Source organism: Peromyscus maniculatus, chromosome 4, assembly GCF_049852395.1.
Source record: "Peromyscus maniculatus bairdii isolate BWxNUB_F1_BW_parent chromosome 4, HU_Pman_BW_mat_3.1, whole genome shotgun sequence".
NCBI lineage: Eukaryota > Metazoa > Chordata > Mammalia > Rodentia > Cricetidae > Peromyscus > Peromyscus maniculatus.
This window is the reverse complement of record NC_134855.1, coordinates 77726108-77750225: the sequence shown is the minus strand read 5'-3', so window position 1 is coordinate 77750225 and position 24118 is coordinate 77726108. Positions and strand designations below refer to the sequence as shown.

Genomic DNA, 24118 nt, shown 5'->3' with positions numbered 1-24118 from the left:
GTCCTTTAATATTCACTGCCGAGGGTTATTCCTGGGGGATCTAGGCCCAGATGCTTCTCCTCTCAGCCTCTGGGTGTTAATGGAGCCTTCCCTGGCTCTCATGCATTGCAAAGGCATGTCACTAGAAGTTTGCAGCTTGAAGCGCGGTGTAGCCTTTGATGCTGGGGTTGTCTACTTTGATCTCACCTGATGAAAGAACAGTAGAGGACTGCAGGTCCTTTTCTGTGTCATAAGCTATGTTTTGTTTCATGGTCTTCTGTCCTCTGATATCTTCCTTTATTTTCCTGGGTGTATTTTATAGGTCTCTCTCTGTCTATCTATATCTATATCTATATCTATATCTATATCTATATCTATAGATTTATTTGTTCTAGAGTGTATGTACATACTCATCTCCTAGGTGTATTCAATTTAAATCAGTTGTGTTGGAGTTGGAGGCATGAGTCCACTCATCCAACATTAGTACTGTTTTTTTTTTGTTTTTTTTTTTAATTCCTCCTGGAAACAATCATATATCAGAGTCAAGAAGGATTCCAAGTGGAAGGAAGGTTTCAGCTGTACTCTACAGTTAGTAGGTGGCCACTTTCAGTGTGTTCTACGTTAGAAGGCCACCAGCCACTTTCACTCTTGTTTAGTGTTCTGACCTGAACACATTATTATGTTTTGTTTTCCCTCTCATATGGAAGTTGACAACCACCCTCTGTCTTTCTCTTTTAGATTATAGTTTAATTACAATAATTACAATATTTCACCCTTCCCTTTCCTCCCTTTAAACCCACTGACATGCCCCTGTCCTCTCCCCCTCAAATTCACAGTCTCTTTTTTCACTAGTTCTATTCTTTTTTAATGTCCCTGCTGGTTTCTTTGTGTTCCTGATCATAAGCATCTCTTCATGGTTTGTAACACGAGAACCGTACATGACAACTCTTCAGTGGCATCAGTTGACAAAGAGGGTTTTGGATTCTCTGGGATTGGAGTTAAAGGTGGTTGTGAGTTGCCTAATATCTGGGAAATGAACTCGGGTCCTCTGGAAGAGCAGTAAGTGCTGTTAACTGTTGAGCTACCTCTCCAGCCCAGAGAGCTGGAGTTTCGTCCTCTCTTCTTGATATGGTGTAAAAGATTGGAAACTTAGGGGCAAGTGCAGAGTGGTTGCAGTTTAGTCAAGGAGGCTACCTCTGCACACCTGCTCTTTCCTACCTTATGAGCCGGTCCCAATAACATGGTCACAGTACAGTTCGGTCTTTTGGAGACTAGACTGTTTATACTAATATAAAAGGACAGCCACCCTGTGACACACCAAGGTTGATGGCTTTGTTTCCTTAGATCAAGTCAATTACATTGCTGCTGTGTCCTCTCCTTCATCTGCTTCCCAGAACTGTAACACACAGAAGGTGGGCTCTGAGAAACCTAGTTCAGCTCCTTAGAAGTTGATTATTGTTTTCAAGTTGGGACGCAGCACATTTTTTACAACAGTTTTGCAGACATACAGCCCTCTGTATTGTTAAGAAGTCAGGCAATGCATCATGAGAGAAGACTTGTTCGTAGGGGTCTGTATCTTCAAGCTTCACACTCTCATCTCAGAGAGTTGCATTTCGTTGGGTGAGTTCATTACACCAGGATCAGAAGATAGACATCCAAGATGTGCTGTTGGTGGTGATGACATCACATACCACGTTTCATTGACGTATACTTGTTAGTGCACACAACACTCTGCATATATGATTGTTGGCTTCATTACTTGATAATACACAACAGGACCTCTGGGGGGTGATGGATTTTCCTCTCTTGTCTCTCAGTCAGGGCAAAGGAGAGAAGCCTTTTCCTAACCACCTGGTTTCCAAGTGACATTAGTAGTCAGAGCAGAGCAGTGAATATTCTGTTTCCTTTCTAAGGCTCTGATGGTGAAAGTGTTGCTTATGATTTACCAGCAGCTATTTATATGCCTTTACTTACCATTACATTCTACACCTTTCATGTGGTGCTCAAAGCATAAAACAAAACCAAGCCAAAAAAAAAAAAAAATGAATCTTGTTATCTAGGCAAGCCTCTCTTTCTCTTTTTTTCTTTTAGAAAAATATTTCATGATAAAAACACACTAGCATGTGGGTGGTAAATGAAAAGCATGCTTCCGTCTAGAAAACCACTGACATTTACATAAACCACCAGACTGTCTGGTAAAGGGTGATCTGCTTTGTCAGTCTCTGGGGACCTTTAACATTAGGTTCCTAATGCTTTTCTAGGTAATGAAAGGTCTAAATTGGATGATGGGTACTCGTTAAATTCTTCAGCTGTTGACAGTTTGTGAAAGTCTTAAAAAAGCCAATAAATGCCTAGATTGTTACAAACACAGAAATGAAATAAGAAGCCTTGAAGATTGTTTTATCTTTGTGCAGTATATAGCCTGTTCATCATCTGCCTTTGGTAGTACTGAGATACATTGAGGGTAAATATTCAAAATATATCAATTGGAGCTTTGGAAAGGAGCCCTAAAGGAATTTCGGTGACTTTTTTTTTTTTGTTGTTGTTGTTAACCATAACTGTGAGAAGACATTTGCAGCAGTAGAAACCACAGCTTGGCCATTTTTGATGCACTGAAGTAGACCAGCTGAATGCTTTGAGGAAGAGATTATTGGTATGCTGTGCTCCAATTCTGGAAAAGTAGATGGATGTTGAGATTGTTGTGTTTCATGTATGTCTTGCTGATAATGAAATAATAGTCGCTGATCTGATGAGGTTCTTTGTTGGTATTCATTATCTATCAGCTACAAGCATACCTTAATAAGTTGTACATTGTTGAAGCCTGGGCATTGGTACACATGGGTTTGTTGTAAGTGATGACTTTTCATGTATCCAACTTTTCAGGCACAAGTAGTTTGAAACAGTGCCTTTCATTTGAAGTCGATCCCCAAGCTATTGTTTTCATTTGGTCCACTAGCATTGTGTTTCCTGTGGGATTAGACTGTACAAGGTGTTATCTGTGGGTAGCACCAGTGCATTCAAAGCCATAGTAGTCACAGTCAAAGTGATTCTCTGCAGTCTTCTTCCTCATGAACATCAGGAAGGCTACGTTTCCTAAGGTGGACACACATTTCATCCTCAGAGCAGTCTTGTAAGCCTCATAGAGCTTCATGGTTCTGTAAAACCCATAGGTTCACATGTGTTTCAGAATGTGTTGGATCTTAGTAAGGTAGGCGGTACATGACATGCATTGTACAAATCTCTAGGTGGGCTGGGAAGGCACCTCATATGCAAGCCAATTAGTTTTTTGGGGATTGGGGGTTGAAATATGATTAGTCACACTGGGTAGAAGAAATAAGAACCACAAGTACTCTCACGTTAATGCGGGTCAGGTCTTACCAGTAAATGAGTTTGGACATCATCTTCAGAAAACACTTCCACCTCCTTAGTATTTAGAAGTGAGGTTTAAGAAACAAGGGCCCCCTCCTAGATGAGAGGAGATACGTCCAGAGATGGCAAGTAACTTTCCCAAATGTTATATACAAGGAGCTGGACTGTGACTAGGTAGCTGTTTGAAAGAACAGGCTAGATTTTGACTTCCTAATGTGGTGGGATGCCATGGATCTTATTATGTTCAAAAGCTAGTCCTTAGCATACACACACAAAAAATCTATTTGTAGAGAACAGCTTGTATTTCCCTGTTTTTGTAAAAGTGTCTATAATCATAAACATTGGAGGGAAAGATTTAGAAATATATTTACTGGACTTCCGACAGCGTTTCCAGGTGGGATTGGTGGGGTCAGGGGATAGTTACAAACATCTATGATAACATTTCATATCCCTGTGTTGTTTATATTGTAGAGGATGATGACATCTATAGTAGAAAACATCTAAAACGGAAAGTGGGTGAAAAAAAGTTAGGAGCAAGGAACGGATTTTTATTCCTTTATTTTTATCACTTTTCAAAGATTGACTTTTATTATTTTTAATTGTGTGTGTATGCATGTGTATTGTGTATTTGTGTGCATGTGTGTGTGTGTGCTGCAGAGGCCAGAGGTGTCAGCTCCTCCTGGAGCTGGAGTTACAGGCAGTTGTGTGCCTCCAGTTGTGGTGCTGGGAACTGAACTCTGCTCTCCTGTAAGAGCAGCACAAGGGAGCTCTCTCCCCAGCTCCAGATGTTTATTCTTGGTTCAGAAAAATATAAAGGCGTTTGGTGCTGTCTTTTCTTACCATGTAGTGTGGTGATCCCCTATCCTCCTTTTATTATTCTGCATGTATTGCTTTGGCAGTGTTTGTTCTTCTTCTTAATGTAGATGGTCAATTTCCCCAAAGCTTTATGAAATAATATTTTATACAGGATGAATGAAATTCAACCAGATATGATATCACGCGTGAAGATTAAGCTCACACTGCCAAGAATAAGGCAATTAGGAGCATGAAAAATGAGTTATGTGTGAAGGGGCCAGTGGTGGTGTGAATGTGATGTTAGTTGAATAGAATGGGTGCAGCTTTTAGAATGTGAGAATTAGTCCATACCCAGATCATGTTGGAGTCTCTGCTCCAGTTTTCCATACTGTAAACACATACAGGTGATGCGGTATCAAATCTTTCCCAGTCCACCGACTGAGGGCTTGATAGTGTTCTTGGAACTCCCTATCCAGGGACAGGTGAAGTCATTGGCCAAATTCAGTTGAATTTTGTCAAGTCTAGTTACATTTTGACCATTGTACCTGTTCAAATGAGCACCTTTAGCTCATATTAGGTGACCAGCTGTACACCACACCCTAAGGTCTTAAGTACTTGGGATACAAGTATGAGAAGATGCACTCACTCTTTCATGATTATGGGTGTAGAAGCAGATGAAGAAGTATGCATAACTCTTCCTAGAGAGTGTGCTAAGTGTACAGTACATGGTGGCATGAGAAGTCACAGCCAACTCCTCCCATTATGGTGAGAGGGATGCGTGTGGGCTGCTCAGAGAACCTCAACTCTGAACTCAGTTTTGGAAAAGAAATGTGTCCTAACAAATAGAATGAGAAGATTGAGATGGTTTAGTCTGACTTTGTTCAAGGATGTCAGGTATTAGAAGGATTAAAATGATTCAATACACCCTCACTGGCCCAAGGAACATTTGGGGTAGGCTAGGAAGACAGATGCAGGCTCATCTTTAGGCGTTTTTAGTAGGGCTGCCAATGGCTTTACTGGAATGTCAGAATTTTCAGACCTGCCACTTCTTGCTGGCCATACTACTGCTGTGGTCACAGTAGATGGAGGGAAGCATGATTTGCTGTTTTAAGGGCTTGAGTTCAGGGACTGGGCTCTGTGAACTTGCCTGGGGTTGTGGAAGCTAACACTGATGCTCTTAGAACAGCACCCCATTCACAGTAAGGGCTAAATAAGTTACTTTTCCATACCAGCTCCAATAGTTACTGCCACTGCATGGGGTGGTGGTGGTGATGGTGGCTGTGGTCAGTAGATGTCCCCGAGATTCTCCTCGCATCGAAAGACTTTTAGTTTCTAGTCAAATTATGTGGCACTGTTCCTGTGACCTTAGCATATGATGTGAAAGCTGAAATCCAAACCCAAATAGGTGCAGTGAGCAAGCAGTTCATCAGCACAAAGTGGGCCGCAGCTTCTAGCCCTTGTGCTGGAGTCGGCTGCTGCAGCAGTGATTCATCACCTGCCTGCGGGGGGGCCCTGAGTTCCTCCACCACCTGCCATCGGGTTGCTGAAGCTGCCTTCCTCACTTCTGCTTTTCTTTGTCTTGTAGAGTGGCCCCGTGATTAGGAATGCCTGCGCAAATACTGAGACCGGAGATGATGGATGAAGATCAGTTAATGAAAGAAGTCTTGGATAAGTTTGTTAATTGTCCTGAGCAAACATACGAAGAGTTTCTGAGCACTTTTACTCATCTTTCAAAAGGTAAAATAGTGAAGTAAACTTTTTTTCCATCATATTTTTATTGCTTATTTAGGAATTGCACATCATGAGCCCTGAGCAAACTCACAACCTAGTCCTCCCAGGTCTGCTAACTCCCTCACCCTTGTGATGTCCTGCCCTCCTCCCACTGCCCCCTCCCCCCCAAAAAAAAAAGAAGAAAAAGAAAAAAGAAAAAAAAAAGTCCAATTTGTGTTGCTCATGTGCTCACTCACAGTGGCCAGCCCCTTAAAGAAAGCTGTGTCCTTCCCCACCTGGAGAGCTACATGAAGTAAACTTTTTGCGGCAACGGATTTGGTTTCTTCTCAGAAGACTCATGAACATTCATTCAACTCCTTAGAGCACATGGTTCTTACTAGAGACTTTGTGACTGGGAGGTATAAACACCTGTCTTCATTTATTCAGGAGTTGTGTTGCAGAGTCAGAGATATTTGATAACTACAGGTGAGCTGAGAAATTATTAGCTGTTCACTTCATTTGGTTTTTTTAAGTTGTTAAAAGCACATTTAAAACTAAAACAGTCTCCACATCTGGATTTTGGTGTCATCCTTGACCAGCTATTTGGCTTTGGCAGGGGTAGTTACCAGAAAGTGGGACTAATCATGGTACCTCCCTCCAAGGAGGCTCAAGACTAAGGACACTATGCAGAACTGGTCATAGTGGTTAACACATTGGGTGTGGTTATCATTGCTGTGATGATGGTGATGCTGATGCTGAGGATGGTGCTGAGGTTTCTGTAGACAGGAAATATCCCTTTGACCCAGGGTGAGAGAGCCTGGATGGAGCCAGAAGTCTAAACTTAAAAGTGTGTGTTTCATTATATGCTTGCTCATTCTGCATAGTGTTGGTTTTTAATTGAGCCAACTCTTAAATGCTTAGTAATTTTATGAAAAAATTGATTCTAGTTTTTTAGGCCATATGAAAAGATCTGGTGTCTGTGATTTCCCTTATAACAGTGTTAGCTGGAGCTCTGCCTTGGAGTGCTTTAGTTCTGTCTCGAAATGTGTGCACAGCTTGTTCACTCTTGTGCCTGCCTTGGAGTGCCTTAGTTCCATCTGAAAGTGTGTGCATGCCTTGCTCACTCATGTACATTAGAGTTGTGTCCATTTTGGGGTTCTGCATTCAGTTATCTTGACTTGATTTCAACGTTGGCCATTTCTGGGCCATCAATACATATTTGAGAGCTATGTAAGTCATGGACTCTCCACCGAATTGCACATTGGACTCCTCTGAGGCTTCTGGACTCTGTTGTGACACAGTGCACTTGGCAGCTCAGCTGGGGCCAAGGGGCCAGCATTTTGTAAAAGCTCCTCTGGCGCCTTTAGTGTGTATCCATGGTGGAGAATAGGGAGTTTCCTGTCTGGAAGACCATGGCCTTCATGGTAAAGCTCATTTCCTGATGTGAAATCATGACTTGTGATCTAAATAAATGCAAAAGCAAGGGAATTCTAATGTTTCATAGTTCAAGGTACAGGTTGAGCACTTCTAATTTGAAAAATCTAAAACCTGAAATTCTTCAAAATTCATGATTCCACAAGTACAAAAGTCCACATTGAACCACATGTGCTAAGTTATAGTAAAAATACCCATGCAATAAAAATACTGTATGAAATTACTTTTAGACTAAAGTGTATAAATCATCAATATCAAGTTTCTTGGGTCCTTTTCCCCTCCCAATCTCATTTTATATACATTAAAATATCCTCAAATCTGAAAAAAGCCCAAAAATTGAAGCCTTTTCAGGTGAGGGTTTCTCACACACTGCTGTTTTCTTTTTTCTTTTAAAAAATACTTTCAATTCTGATGGTATTGGACTCTCAGTGTAGCATTGAGTCATATTTCTCTGATAGCCAAAGAATAATATCACTATCTATTTTGTTGACACTTAAACAAAACATGTAGGAAGGCTGTGAATTTTATTTATATTTGAGGGAAGTAGAGAATTTAGGATTGTTGATTAATTTGGGAACTGTGTGAATGAACTGTTTTGACATGATATGCAGAACATGTCAGAATGACCATTAGTCTGTGAACTTGGGCTTATAGCATCTTTTTGTTAATGAACTTGGGTTTAGGAAGTTGCTTGCTTTCTCTGAGCCTAGTTATTTAGTTCTTGCTTTCTGGACCCAAATATGGCAGTGTGACTGGCTGGCATGAGATGGTCCAAATAAAGATAAAAGTGGAAGAATTAATGAAGTTTGAATCCATATTACTTTAGATATTATTCGTACAGCTGATTTTCTTTTTGTACCGTGGAACTGTAAAACCTTAGCATTAGCAGGCCCTTTATCTAGTCTGTCTTCAGATTCCGATTTGGTCATTGCATGCCGAGAAAGAAACTGCTTCAAATGTGGTGAGTTCCTTTGGAGTTCAGCATGGGGCCCCAAATTGAGCTGAAATAAATGATGATTCGAGCCACATAAACTGTAGCTCCAAGCATACTAGCTGCTTTTCCCTTTCAAAATATCCCTAGGCGCCTGTTCACATTATAAACTAATGACCTGAAAAAATTCCTCTTAAAGCACAAAGAGTTGTATGTACAAAAATATGTCTTAAATCAGTAATTGTCCCGTTTCCCCCTTGAAACATTTAAATACCTCCCAAAAGACCAAACAGTACTTAGGTACATGGCTCAGAATTGAGAGATAGCCTGGATAGTTGATCCAGGCTGATATGCTGAGAAATTAGGTTGTTTTCTTAAAGTTCCTATCTCCCTGTCTTGTTTCTAGGCTCTTCATTTGTCTCAGTATGTTTGGTTCTTTTACATGAATCTTCCTGCTAACATGGTCATCAGGCAGACTTAGGCACGTTTCCTCAGTAGGTTCAAGTTCTCGAGTCCATTACTATGTCTGTTGATTGACTGTTCTATTTATGTTTATAATAGTTATATGCCACAATGCTTATGGAATTCATTTTCTTTAGAGGAGTGTTAAGAGGGTCAGTAATCCTATTAAACTTATTTTTCTGGAAAAATTAAACTATAGGCTTTTTGAGAGACATTCACATTATTGCTTCAGACCCCTGGAAAGCAGCTGAAGAGTGTTAATATCGCACATAATTCTCACTACATTACACTGAAGTTGATTATATTTTGGAGTTTTTTTTTTCTTTCCTTTCCTTTTTTTTTCAACCCTAGATTTTTAAACCATGGTACATATTTGATTATAAGCACAATGTTTTATCAAAATGTTTAGATATATTAAGTATTAGTTTTAAACAGACAGTTATAATTAAATTCTCAATAGCATCTTCAATTCAAGAGAATAAATTAAGTTGGAAGATAGGTGTTAGAAATCAGCATGTGGAGTTTTGCTTTTCCTATCGATAGAGACAGTCTATGTTGTTGACCTTGTGGATAAAGATAAGTACTAAGTTTCAGTCCTCTGTAGCTATTAATTTAAGAACTTTCTAGAATATCTAGGTGGAAGAGGCTTCCCCCCCTATTTGTCAATTTGTATCATTGTAAAGGTTTTGAAAATGTGAATTTTTAAAATAAATATTCATTTGGCATATTGAGTCAGTAGACCTTTAAGGGATAGGCTGGTGGGGATGCTGCCCTCAGAAGATTGTATGTGGAGTAATTGCTAATTAACTTGGGCGATTATAAGAAGAGCAACACTGGTCTCTCCCTGGTCCTTGGCTTTCTATCTTGACTTGAGTTTTCTCCCGCATTGTGTTCTTACATCATGTTGTACATGGCAACATCCACCATGAAGCCCTTACCAAGTCACTGGCATCCCTGTCTACAGATACTGGTCCTGTGAGCTTGAGTTTTCCAAACGATGAGTTACACAAACTGAATTTTCTAAGAATCCAGTCCCAAGCATTTTAATATAGCAACAGAAACTGGACTAACATAGAACATCACAGTAATCACTAATTTCAGTTTCTAGTATTTACATTTACCTGCGCATGCACTCATGTACAACCTACAGCCATTGTTCTAATTTTGTGCTTTAGGTAAAATTATTAATTTCCCTGAAAGTTTCCTATTTTGCCTACCATTCATCTCTAAGTAGTTTAAGTTTGGAAACGAAAATGGAGGTTTTTTCCGACAGTGTCTCATGTAGCCCAGGCTGGCCTCAAACTCGCTGTGTAGCCAGCTATGACTTTGAACTTATGATCTTCCCGCCTCCCTCTCCTGAGTGCTGGGATTCGTTGTGAGTGCTACGAGGAGACTGAAGAGAATCCACTGTGATTTTATAATTAACAACTCAAATTCATCTGTTCCTAATTTTCTTATTATTTCTTAAAATATCCAGGGTCAGCTCCCCAAGGGACTCTTTTTGCTCCACCTCCTTTAACCTGTTGTATCTTTATTAAGTAGAAATCAAAGATTTTATGTTCAGATCTTGATGGAAACTTTTATTTCCCACTTCTCTGTGTTTTTCTCATTTCACTTGCTATACTTTCTTCTTAGCATTTTATTTTTCTTGTAGTATATCTTCAGGAAAAGACATTCCACACTAGGTAGAACATTCTGTGTTTGAGTGTCCAGGACAAATGATGGTGTTCTGGCCTTACAGTTTCAAAACCTAAACCGGTTTCCACTTTGCTTAGAGTTTAATATCTTCTGCCGTCACAGAGGACTAAAGCTGTGCTTGTCACTCACATGTGGTCACTTGAGGAGCTGTGCTAGCCCCCTACCTGACCACGTATTTCAGGGATATGTGGCCATCATGTGGGTTGTGCTCACAGCTGCCTGCCCTGTCCAGCACAGTGGCTACTGGGCAGAGGTGACCGTTGAGACTTGAACTGTGGCTGGTGCCGTTGAGAATCTGGGTCTCAATATTTATTTACACTTAATTATTTTAAATATAAATACGATAATCATACTCGGTTAATTTATTAGGATAAAAGTTTAAATGTGTTTGAGACAAATTGGCTACGTGAGTCATTTTTTAAAGGCAAATTTTTGGAAATCAAAGTAAAATAAGTATTTCTAATGAAAATTTGGCTTCTGATTTGCAATATGCTACAACTGTAAAATAGATTTTGAATTCTGAACACTCAATATAAAGATAGAATATATTGTTGGGTGTGGTGGTCCATGACTTCAGTCTCAGCACTCTGGAGGCAGAGGCAGGTAGATCTCTGAATTTGAAGCCATCCTGGTCTGCAAAGTAAGTTTCAGGACAACTAGGGCTGTTACACAGAGAAACCCTGTCTCAAAAAAAAAAAAAAAATCAATGATTTTTTAATTGCCTATATTTGATTAGTAATATTAATTAATTAAATTTGGTTAGTAGTATTAAGATACTATATCGAAATGGATTTAAATAAAAACATGAATGGCAACTTCACTTTTTATTTCTTATCTTTTTTGAAACATGCCTATTTGAAAATTTAAAATCACATGCTCCATTGCATTTATGCTGAACAATAGTTTTTAGACTTGGCTAGCTCTCAGAACTAGCCTTTATGAAAGGGTTATGATAACCCTTTATGAAAACATAGACTTTGAAGTTTATTCTGGATTTATGAAGTGAGTCCCTATCATGAGGAGTTGAAGAATTTTTCTCTTTATGGGAGGGATTCTGTAGGTGATTGTGAGGCAGGCAGCCAGCGCTGAGGCTCCCTGACTGTGAGGACCACTGGTCTAGATTACATTACAGAGACTCTTATTGCAGTCACGGGGCTGTGCATACTCTTTAAGCTTCCAGAAAATTGCTCCAGTTTGTTTCTGTTTAAATTGTAGAGTTGGAAGAGACAGTCTGGTTCTCTCTGTTTTGGATTCAATTATTGATATGTTCACCCATCATTCATCTCAAGAATCTTATTGTCACAACAATATGAAGGTATAGCCTTTGCCATTCCTTTTTATGCCACAGGGACCAGAAAGTCACTGTACAGGTGTCAGGTCAAAGATTCAAATTCCAGGCAGCTGATCGTCATACTTCCCTCACAGAGACACCCAACAGTGTGAGTCTGTGAGAAAACCAGGCTCGCATACTGGCCGCATTTAGTGGTAACTAGCTCTTATACTCTGCATGTTACATGGATCATCTTAATTAGTCTTGTATAGCCTAGTGAAGTTTTTAAAAACTACTTTAGTTTTTAATATTACCAGTTTACGGATGAACAAGTTGTAAGGTCTAAGGTCTGGCCATTATGGACCGGACTATGTAACCCTAAATATTGTTATGTTGAAGCCCTAATCATAATATGGAGTAGATGTTGAGATGGGGGCCTTTAAAGAAGTAATTAGGTTTAACCAGTCCAGAAGAGTTCTTCAATCTGCTATGACTTTGGGGAATGGGGAAGAGAGAAGAGACATGTACACTGAAATGACACAATGAGGAGGTGGCCTTGTGATGGTTGAGGAGAAAGTCTTCACAAGAAACCCAACCTTGACCTAGGAATCTGGCCTCCTGGGCTGTGAGCGATTTCTGCTGCTTAAGTCATTAAGCCTGTGGTTATTTTGTTGTAGCTGCCCAGGCCAGCTTGCTACAGGTCATGTGACAAGTTAGTGGTACAGTTGTACTGTCTGCCTATTCAGAGTGACTTCAAAGCCCACACTCTGAAGGAGATGTTTCCTCTCTGTCTGACAGCACTGGGCAGTTTTTTCCTGAGGTCCGGGAGGCATTGATGTGGATATGAGCCATTGCAACAGATGCCAGAACATATGTGTTTTGCCTTTCTTGAGTACAAGCCCCATGGGAGCTGCTTCTGGTGGATTTCGCTCACTATGGCTTCTCACCCTAGCACCAGAAATGATATTTTGTAATACGGAATGAGTGTATGCTTAGTGAATATTTATTGAATGGATGGAATAAAGAGATAACCGACTAGCAGATAGGTAGGGTCAGACCTGACCCTGAGGAATAGCCACATTTGGGTCACAGTGCTCCAGGGTTAGACTGATATACACAGTAACTGGAAGCCACAGTACTGTTTACAAGGAAGCAAGCAGACATAGAGATGTATAAAAAGTACTTAGAGACACTGCCGGTGATTCTGAGAGGATTCCCCTCGAATCAGGGAGACTGGCCTGGAGGCTGAGCAGAGGTGCCGAGGTGGAGATGTGAGCTTGGGTGTGGAAGAAGAAATAGAGAGCAAAAGGGCGCTTGAGGCATGCAAGGCATGGCAGACAGCACCGAGGAGCAGGTGACTGACAGGGTCGGGGATGGAGGAGTTAAGGGCGAGTCAGGGCTACTTTGCCTAGGAGGTGCTAGGCCGCAGAGGCCAAGTTTCTTGTTCAAAGCCCCATGCGTCTCATCTGAGGAGCCTTTTATTGTTTGCTTCCATATTGAGCGTCTGTTCTGTCAGGAGCTTAGCATCCTGTGCTGGGATTTGGTTTACACTTCTGGACTCATAAATTTTGACTTGTCAGTTCAGCCAAAGGAATATCACTACTCATACTTGACAACTTCTAAAAAATGTAATTAAAAATGAAACTGGAGACAGCACATAAAACAACACGTTTCTAAAGCTGACATATTTCGATCCCCAAAGCTATTTTGAATTTGAATGTTAGAAATGAATCTTTAAACTTTCATGGGTGGGGTTGGGTATAAAGAGAGGCTTTTCCCAGTCTGAAGAATGAATTTTAAAATCTGCTGTAGAAAAATACCACAGAGAAAAAAATATAGCAAGCAGCTGGCCCTCTTACCCGTTTCTAAGCAGGAGAGGAATTTCAGTAGAGCAGAAAAACAGCTTTCCTTCATAAAAGAAAACACAACAAGAAAAATAATCCTTGCTGTGTAGCCTTTCACAGTTATTTTCTGTCGTGTATTAGACAGAAACCCGAGGGCTTAACATTGTTTTGATACTTGTGCAACTGGCAGATTGCCTGCTGGAGGAAGTTGGAAACGGACTGACCAGCTTCCAGCTTCCAGGTGGCTGCGGCACCACATACTCTGTGCTGTTGTTCTCAGTCCTTTAATTCCCCACTGAATATTGAGAGGTGTTTTTAGTTCATAGCCCATTTGGAGCGTCTTTCTGTTTCCTTTTTTTCTTTTTCTTTCTTTTTTTCTGTTAGCCACATTAAGAAGAAGAAGTTAAAAAAAAAAAGTCAGGCCACCCGGGAAGCTCTTTTGCAAGTATGGGTTTAACAGCAAAGAGCACAATCAAGAAATAACACAGCAAATAGAAGGAAACTGAACCCTATTGGAAAGTTGACAAGGCATCACACGAGGACTTCCCAATCAAACTAACCAGACAGTTAAGGAGAAAGCTTATTAATCTGGCATTCTCGGGGAGGGAATAAGGAAGCAGTGTTATTTTAAGGCTTTTCTTTAAAAATTATTTTTAGACTTATGTGCATGAATGTTTAGTTTGCATGTATGTCTGTGTGCCATGTAAGTGTCTGGCTGCCTTGAAGGTCAGAAGAGAGCATCATGTCCCCTGGAGCTGGAGTTGTGGCCGATTATGAGCAGCCATGTGGGTACTGGGAATTGAACCCAGGTCTTCTGCAAGAACAACACTTGTTCTTAACCACTGAGCTATCTCTCCAGCCCCGTAAGGCTTTCCTTGTGCTTTTTAGAATCCTTGAAGAAAAGGACAAAATAGGCTGTAAGTCTTCTAGTGATCCTAAGTGACTAGCCCTCTATGTGTGACCTCTTGGTCATAGCATCAAGTGTCACATAGAACACCAAGAACAGGGAGCTAACTTACATTAAGCCCCGTGGAAGACTCCTGAGGCATTCACAGCATTAGCCTGGGTTTCTCTTTGGGGGGAACATCTGCGAACTGTAATTAAGCAGTTTTCATTTGTTTCTCAGTCTCTTTCATCGTCACTAAATCACTACACTTAGGGAATAAATTGACAAATTATGAAACACAGAAAACTGCTGGTTCAGTTGCAGAAGGAAATTTCCCTCCTCAAATTATGACAGACTTCAAGCTGATGGAGCCATTTTGTTTTAGGTATATTAGCATAAATCTTCTGCAGAGGTCTTTACAATTCATATTCACTTCAAATGGGAATATTTGGTCCATAGATAATCGTTAGTTTTTTTTTTTTTGTGTGTGTGTCTTCTGCAATTTAGATGTAATTGGGTACAGAAAGAAAATATTTAAGTGTGTATAGCACTTTGAATTATGATCATTAAATTTATTTTCGGCAGTGTTCTTAATGCGCACTGTTTTGTTATAATGATATCTTTTCTTGGTGTGCTTCTTGGAGAAGAGGGATTTTTTTAAAAAAAGAACTTTGGTTTGATCATAATTATAAGAATAATTTCTTCAATTCTATGTCTTTTCCATTTATGCATTATATGTAGCACATTTCATGTGTGTGTATAAATTAAAGAACTGAACAAACAGATGGATTTCAAACTTTTACAAAATATAGGAAATTACTAATAGCAAGATAAATTAATTCAAGTGATATTTTCAACCTTTTGCTGATTTAAGCAATATTACCTAGGTGAACAGTTGTTTGGTATTTATTTTTCTTGAAGGTGAGGTGTTGTGTTTACTCATTGTAGGCAAATGTATTGTTCCCCGAAGGGAAAAGGTGAGTTACTCCACGTGAAGCTGAGGCAGTCGTAAGACGTATGTGTTGATTCAGTTGAATAAGCATGTATTCAGATCAGAATGGTTTGGCAGAGTGTTCTTTCAGCCATGAAACAATAATATTTTCGTTGAAATGCTTGGCTAAGCCCAAAGGGATACAAACAGGAAACTGTGCTCTAACCATCCTTGTGTCTTCCTTATATGAAAACCACAGCTCTCTAGTATGGGATCTTTTTTTCTTTTCTAATTTTGATTTGTTCCAGTGAGAGAGATTTAAGTGATGGCAGACAGCTTGCTCATCTTGCAGCCCAGTGCTCGCTGGGCGTAGGGGGAATAGGGACAATCATCATGTTTTTATGTGCTTTTCTGGACTTTGTCTGATTTTCGCATTAGATTTTGTGGCCTTACAAGCCACAGATTAGACAAAAAGGATGGCAAGTAGTCATCTAAACCTGGTCACTGGCTTTAGTCTCTAAATACGGTGTCAGTCCAGTCCTTGGTAATGTTGGGATCATTTCAGAATCATGGGCTGTTCTATTTGGTAGTATGGCATGTGAAAACATTCTTCTAGTAGCTCTGCTGTAAGGATTGAACTAAAATCTGGGAACGCAGAGATGGATAAAGAGTCTGTGTGTTAGAGTTGCTGTGTTGCTATTTATTGCTGTCTGCTTATGAAAGATGGTCTGAGTCTAAGTGGTTTAGATGTATGAAGACAGATAGCAATTCATGTTTGTTACCTAGAGACTGTACATTGAGGCCATATTAATACTATTTGCATAGTACTGACAAATCATATTCAAAACTTTGCTTTTGGTTCTGGCTCTCAGATTTTGATTGAGTGAATTTTTTATGAGTTAAGAAAAAAGCAAGCCGCGAACAGTAGCACACATCTTTAATCCCAGCACTCAGGAGGCAGAGGCAGGCTGATCTCTGTGAGTTCAAGGCCAGTCTGGTCTACATCGTGAGCTCCAGGACAGCCAGAGCTATATAGGGAGACACTGTCTCAAATTTCCCTTTCTGAAAAACAACAACAACAACAACAACAACAAAGCAGTAAGAATAATTAGAGCTGGGCAGTGGCAGGATATGCCCTTAACCCCAGCACTTGGGAAGCAGAGGCAGGCAGATCTCTGTGAGTTTGAGGCCAGCCTGGTCTACAAAGTGAGTTCCAGGACAGCAAGGGCTACACAGTGAAACCCTGTTTCAACCCCCCACCCCCAAAAAGAATAATTAGAATAGTGCAGACATTTCTTTCTTTACTTCAAGCTTTTCTTTCTTTCTTTTTTTTTTTAAATGAGGGACATTCTAACGTATCCTGTAAAAATGAAAGAATTTTCAACACTCACATAATTTAAAAGCTGGAGATCCCTAATGCCACATGCCGTGTTTGAGTGTTAGATTATTATAAATGTATGCAAAGACTTATTTGTGAGGAAGAGGAGAAAACTGATTGCTGCAATATCCTCTAACTTGAGTGAGCTGTGAAGTTGGTAGACAGGCATGATCTCAGGGTGTGAGGATGTTTTGTGAGTTGGTATACAGGCATGATCTCAGGGAGCCAGGTTTTGTGAAGTTGGTATACAGGCATGATCTCAGGGTGTGAGGATATTTTGTGAAGTTGGTATACAGGCATGATCTCAGGGAGCCAGGATGTTTTGTGAGTCGGTAGACAGGCATGATCTCAGGGTGCCAGGATGTTTTGTGAAGTTGGTAGACAGGCATGATCTCAGGGTGTGAGGATGTTTTGTGAAGTTGGTATACAGGCATGATCTCAGGGTACCAGGATGTTTTGTGAGTTGGTAGATAGGCATGATCTCAGGGTGCCAGGATGTTTTGTGAAGAACACACAGTGCTGCCCTTCTGGTTCTTTTTGATGTAGATCAAGCCAGTGTAATGGGAAGGGCACTATTCTATTTTCCCATCAGATGACCCGGGAACTAGTCTGGGACATTTCATTCCCCAAGACCACAACCATGGCATTTATTCTTTAAATGCACAAAACAAGAGTAATTCTGCTGTTTGGCTCCTGCACTTGAGGTGAGAATTGGATGAAATATTCATGAAGGTCCTTGGTAAGTCTTAAAGGCTGCGTGGTGAGGGGAACTGATTTTGATGTTAAAAGAGCAATATCAAAGTTAAATGTTAAAGCCTTAGATGTACCCTATCAGTCAGTTTCTATGCTATTTCTTGAGGTTGTTAGAACCAACTATGTGCAGTAGATATTGTATATGGTGTGTGGCATAGTGTACAGCTGCAAAAGTCAGTGACTAGTCCTGTGCTGGCCTCTGGTGGATGGACTAAATACATTGTGTTCACATAACCATAAAATTCTATCTCAGGAAACCTTGTCATGGGAATTCTACCTTATGTTTCAACAAAAATCACATGAGTGGCACTTACTAAAATGCATTTTTCACTTGCTAAATTGCATTTTTCTTTAAATTCCGATTGACTAGTTTCATTGTGCAACCTAGGAACCTTGACTTTCAGAATAGCTTTAAAAAAAGTATGCCTTAAATGAGATGGAGGTGCGTATGTATATGTGTGTGTGTTTGTGTATTTATGTGTGTGTGTGATGGCTAAAGGGAAATACATGAAATTTTCAAAAACTTGTGCTCATTTTGGTACAAATTGCATTTTTCTAAGAGTAAATTATATAACTTTCATGTAATTTGGACATACTACAAAAAGAGGAACTAATCTCTTTTTTTTCTATATGTCTTTTTGTTTAATGTTACCATTTTATAGTATATAAAGACATTCTGACAGGAAGAATGTAGTGAATTATGGGAATAATTTTCCTGTGATCTTGCTGATCGCTGATATACTGCTTGCAGAGTTTTAGAGTAGTCTCTGGTTATACACAATTCTGTCTCAAGTCTCAAGGCTATCAGTGCCAGTGTCCATGCCCAAATCACTCCACCATAGAAAAATGTCCTTGCTACACAATCTGGTATTGCCAGGAGAACTGAGTTCTTTTAGGGCATTTTGCTATTAGAAGATAATGAAAAACTCAGACTGTGGAGCATCTTGTTGCCTGAACTTCCAGGAAATGTCTCCCTAATAATCCTTCTGTTTCTGGTGGACTTTCTGCTGTTCTGCTGTGTGTTTCATACTTGGAGGTGTTTAGTACATTTTAAATAATCACCCAAGAGTAGTTTTATGACTAGATTAAGCTGTTATTTAAAAGAGGAACATCAAAGTTAAAAATGAATATTTGTTTTAAACTTTCTTCGTCATGGCAGGAAAATTAGAAAATAATATAAGGTACAAATTCTCCCCCACCCCCACTCATACACACGGGGTGGGGGGGCTAAGTTCTGTAGCAGAACTTAGCTACTTTATCATCATCTATGATAAAGATTAAATGTCTCCCTCTCCCCTACAGCTAAATGCTCCTGAGTTATAACTTTAAGACAGGTTCCTCCTTTTTTTTAAAAAATTAATTAATTTTTAAAAAATTTTACTTTCAACCAAAGTTTCCCTTCCTTCCCTTCCTCCCAGTTCTTCCCCCCACCTCCTCTACCTCTCTCCCTCATTCACTCCTTCACTGTCTCTTCAGATAGAGGTGGGCCTCCAGTGGATATCTGCAAGCCAAGGTATATATATTGTAGCTGGAGAGTTTCTCTCCAGCTCCCACCAAGCCCCAGAAGTCCCACAGCCCACTTATAAAATAAACACACAGACTCTTATATTATTTAAACTGTTTGGCCTAATGGCTCAGGCTTCAAGTTATCTAGTTCTTGCATCTTAAATTAACCCATTTCTATAAATCTATACCTTGCCACATGGCTTGTGGCTTACCAGTATCTTACATGTTGGTACGCATGGCGGCGGTTAGTAGCATCTCCTGACTCAGCCTTCCTGTTCCCAGAATTCTCTTCTCTGCTTGTCCCATCTATACTTCCTGCCTGGCTACTGGCCAATCAGCATTTTATTTATACAGAGCAATATCTACAGCAATATGTAGTTGCAGAGAGACTAGGCATCTCCTCTTCTATTAAGGCTAGATGAGGCAATCCAGTAGGAGGAATGGGTCCCAAAAGCAGGTAACAGAGTCAGAGAAATCCCCTGCTCTTGCTGTTAGGAGTCTCACAAGAAGACCACATTACATAATTGTAACATGTATGCAGAGGGCGTAGGTCAGTCCCATGCAGGCTCCCTGGTTGTCAGTTCAGTTTCTGTGAGCCCCTGTGAGTTCAGGTTAGTTGATTCTGTGGGTTTTCTTGTGGTGTCCTTGACCCCTCTGACTCCTACAATCCTTCCTCCCCCTCTCCCACAGGCTTCCTCAAGGTCTGCCTAATGTTTGGCTGTAGGTCTCTGTAGCATTTTCCATCAGTTACTGGATGAAGCCTCTCTGATGACAATTAGGCTAGGCACCAATCTATGAGAATAGCAGAATATCATTAGGAATCATTTCATTGACTTTTTTTTTTTGCCAGTCATGTTTGTTTCTATCCTAGGTCTCTGGGGTATCCTACCTCTGGGTTCTGGCCCTCAGGGGTGAGCTCCCTCTCAGGGTATGGGTCTCCAGCTAGGCCTGTCATTAGTTGGTCACTCCCACAGTTTCAGTGACATCTTTACTCCAGCACATCTTGTAGGCAGGAAAAATTGTAGGTCAAAGCAATTGTGGTTGTGTTGGTGTCCCAATCCTTCCACTGGAAGTCTTGCCTGTTTATAGGAGATGGCTGTTCAGGCTCCCTATCGTACATTGCTAGGGGTCATAGCTAGGGTCACCCACATAGATTCCCGAGTGTTCCCATTGAAGAGAGGTTCTTTTTATCCTTTCCTCCTAGTTGGGAATTGAGATTACTAGAATAATTCTCTTAGGCCTGGAATTGGGAGCCGTGTCCTCAGGATGCCACAGCAGTCTTCCAAACCCAATTCAAGGATCACATCATGGAGCAAAGCATACACATCACCCTGGACTGGGTGGATCCCTGTTAGGGCTGCTTAGTTTTTGTCTTCCTTGACTTATCTATCACCTTCAAAAATTTTACTTATTTATTTATTTTTATACCTTTTGAGACAGGTTCTTAATATGTAGTCCTGGCTGGCCTGGAACTCCCTATGTAGACCAGGTTGGCCTCAAGTTTGTAGAGATCCACTTGTCTCTGCCTCCACAGTGCTGGGATTAACGGCGTGCACCCTTGTGCTTTAGCCGGTCATGGGAAGTGTTAAGTATGTCTTCATCACCTCTTTCATCCTTCCCTTGTCTTTTGCACAGAGATGTGGTGGGGTGTCATGCTGGAGCATGTGGAGAGGGTGGTGCTCTAGCGGTAGCTGAGTAGGAAGAGGGAAGGAGGTCTTAGGAAGATGGGTTCTAGGATGACTCTGTGTAACAGCAGCATCCATATTAGCCCCTGATTGTATACATTTGTGTAGTATGGGAGCAGGAAATAATCTTCCATCTTGTTTAGGTAGTTGCTACCTTAGATGTCTGTTTCATACAGGCAAAACTATTTTAAACTATTCAATTAAAAACCATATATCTTAGAAACCATGACAGTATGTATCTTTTATGAATTTTCTATATTTATTAATATGTACTTATATATCCAATCATTATTTAATAACAGATGAGTGCAGATAATCAAGATGTTTGAATACAAGATTTGTTACCATTTAATTAGGTAGTCCTGGGAAAGTTGCTTATATCTCTGACCTTCACTTTTTCCCCTTTTTATTGAAATAGATTTTTTTTTTCACATTATATGTCCTGATTGCAGTTTCCCTCCTTCTATTCCTCTCATTCCCTCTCTACATCCACTCCTATCTGGATCTACTCCCTTTCTGTATCTCATTAGAAAACAAACAGGCTTGTGGACATTAGCTGTTAAGAAATGGATAATCATGCAACAACCCACAGACCCAGAGAGGCTAAATAACAAGGAGAGCTCATGGGGCGGTGGGGGGATGCATGAGTGTCCCTGGGATGGGAAATAGAGTAGGTTTTGTGGGTGAACTGTGGTGGGTGGGATTGGAAACCAGAGAGATCAGGCCGGGGGTGGGAGGAATGAAGGGAGAACATACTGGGAGAGACAACTGGAATTAGAGGGTGATGTAGAAACCTAGTGCAGTGGAAACTCCCTGGAATCTATGAGAGTCTAACAAAGTCTCCTAGTAATGGGGGACATGTAGCATGAATCTTAAAAGGTCTTGTTAATAAAAATAAGCCTGGAGCCAGGTATTGGGGTGAATGCTGGAAGATCAGAGAAGCAGAACAAGCCACAGCCACCTCACCTCGCCAATTCCTCAGCTGATCTGGATGCCTCTCAGCTGAACTGTTGCTGAAAAGCCTAAAAGCTTAACCCCTCTAGTTCCTGGTTTTCACGCCTTATATACCTTTCTACTTTCTTTCATCATTTCCTGGGATTAAAGGCTCACTTCCTGGGATTAAAGGCATGAGTCACCATGCCTGGCTGTTTCCAGTGTGGCTTTAAACTCACAGAGATCCGGATGGATCTCTGCTTCCCAAGTGATAGGATTAAAGGTGTGAGTGCCACCATTTTCTGGTCTCTATGTCTGTCTAGTGGCTGTTCTGTTCTCTGACCCCAGGTAAATTTATTATGGTGCACGATATATTGGGGAACACAATACCACCACAGGGACACGAGCCTAAACTGGCCATCTTCTATAACCAGGCAAGGCTCCCAGCAGTAAGACTGGGACATGAACCCAGCCACAAAACTTTCAACTTAAAATCTGTCCTGCCTACAAGATATGCTGGGGTCATGGTGGTACAGAACTTGTGGGAGTGACCAACCAATGACTGGTCTAACTCCTGACACTGCCTAGATAGCCAGGAACCAGAGGCTGGACAGTCCAGTGACCCAGGATAGAACCAAACATGACTGGGGGAAAAAAAGAAAAAAAAAGTCAATGAAATGATTCCTAATAATATTCTGCTACACTCATAGATTGGTGCCTAGCCCAGTTATCATCAGAAGGGCATCATCCAGCAAGTGATGGGAGCAGATGCAGATATCCATAGTCAAACCTTAGGTGAAGCCAGGGGAACCCCACAGAAGATGGGGAGGAAGGATTGTAAGAGCCAGAGGGGTGGAGGACACCATGAGGACATGGCCCACAGAATCAACTAAACAGGCTTTATAGGGGTTCACAGAGACTGAAGCAACAAACATGGACCTGTATGGGTTCTAAGCTAGGTCCTCTACATATACCATATGGTTGTGTAGCTTGATGTTCTTGTGGGACTCCCAACAATTAGGGTGGGGGCGTGTCTCTAACTCTTTTTCCTGCTCTTGGGACCCTTTTCTTCCTACTGGGTTGCTTTGTCAGCCTTGAAATGAGGGTTTGTGCCCAGTCTTATTGTATAGAACAAAAGTCAGAGGAGTGGAGGTTGAGGTCAGAGGGCGTGTAAGTAGGGGCAGGCCATCACAGATAGATGGCCTTGTAGGACCTCATCAAGATTTAGCCTCCCTTGCCCTCCTCTTCCCTTCCCTCCCTCCTCTTCTCTTCTCTGTTCTTCTCCCCTCTCCCATTCTCTCCTCTCCTCTCCTTCCCTCTGCTCCCTCTCCCCCCACCTTTATCTTTCTGTCTACCTCTTTGTACCCTTCTTATTTGTGGTCTCTGGATACATTTTATACATGGAAATGCTAGTTCAAAAATAGTCAAAATTTATGGCATCAATCAAGTGAAAATTTCAAGGAAATAGAAGAGATATTACTGGCTTTTTAATGAAATCTTTGCTCACATATTTAATCATTATTTTTGGAAAACCTTCTAGATGATATACTAGCTGAGAGATAGGTGTAATGTTGCAGCGCCTCCTAACTTTCCTAACCTTCCATCCACTCTCCAGCCCAGCAGCCAGTGCAGAACTCCCTGACTATCAGTCTACTTCCCAGTCTTGTTTCATATTCTTTAGAGAGAGGATTTTACCTTCCAGGAACCATGAGTGAGTTCCCGAAAGGGAGCTCCTTGCTTGCTCTGCTTACACGTACAGAAAAAATAAACAATAAACAAACTGTAAAGGGAATTTCTGAGAATTTTCTATAAACTCAAAGAAAGCAGGGCCTTATGATGGAGTCTGGATTCTACATCTGTGGTGATAGTATGGAGTGACTGGAGAGTCAGAGACTCAGGAAACATACACATCTCTTCTCTCCTCTGATGTGGAAGGCAGCTGAGACTGTAGTTATCTGTTGGTCTGATTTCATTATGTTTCACACTGTGTGGACCTGGATTAGCGATGCTGGTCCATGGAGCAAATGCAATATTGTAATCAAGGGAGTACAAGACGTGGAGACAATCCCAATGTCCAATGTTAACCGAAGGGAGAAGCAAGACCCAGTGGAAGATTATTTGACAATAAAAGGAGAGAAATAATAGTATATCCCAGACATGGCTGCATCTCATTGCTATACTAAATAAAAGAAATCGTGTGTACATAATTTCACTTTAATGGAATGTCTAGTAAACACAAACCAGTAGCAACAAAAATTATATGAACTGCTGCCTGTAGTGCTGGCATTGGTAACAGGGGTGGGGGAAGTCTGCAGATTGACACTAGGCACCTTTTTGGGGTGATAGAAACTAAAATTTAAATGGCATGTAAAAAGTCACTGCCATTTAACTACACATTAACTTAGTAGTTTCATATTGGTAAGGACAGTGCCTGAATGGAACTTAACACTTTGTATGCTAATCTGAAGAATTAATACAAGTGGATTGTGTGTACAATAAATGAACTTTGCAGATACCACGGAGTCTACCTTCTGTAAACACTGCCATCTGTAGA

The 24118-nt window shown here is 40.8% G+C and overlaps 1 protein-coding gene across 5 annotated transcripts in view; it reads left to right on the top strand.

Moving 5' to 3' along the window:
- Positions 1-24118, top strand: part of Iftap (intraflagellar transport associated protein) — a 74901-nt gene that overhangs the window by 10295 nt on the left and 40488 nt on the right. For all 5 annotated transcript variants that reach the window (XM_016002458.3, XM_006983928.3, XM_076570135.1 and 2 more), the window contains one exon: positions 5729-5880. In XM_016002458.3, coding sequence (XP_015857944.1) covers positions 5748-5880 — 133 coding nt within the window. In that variant the 5' untranslated portion in view covers positions 5729-5747. The remainder of the gene's footprint in view (positions 1-5728; positions 5881-24118) is intronic.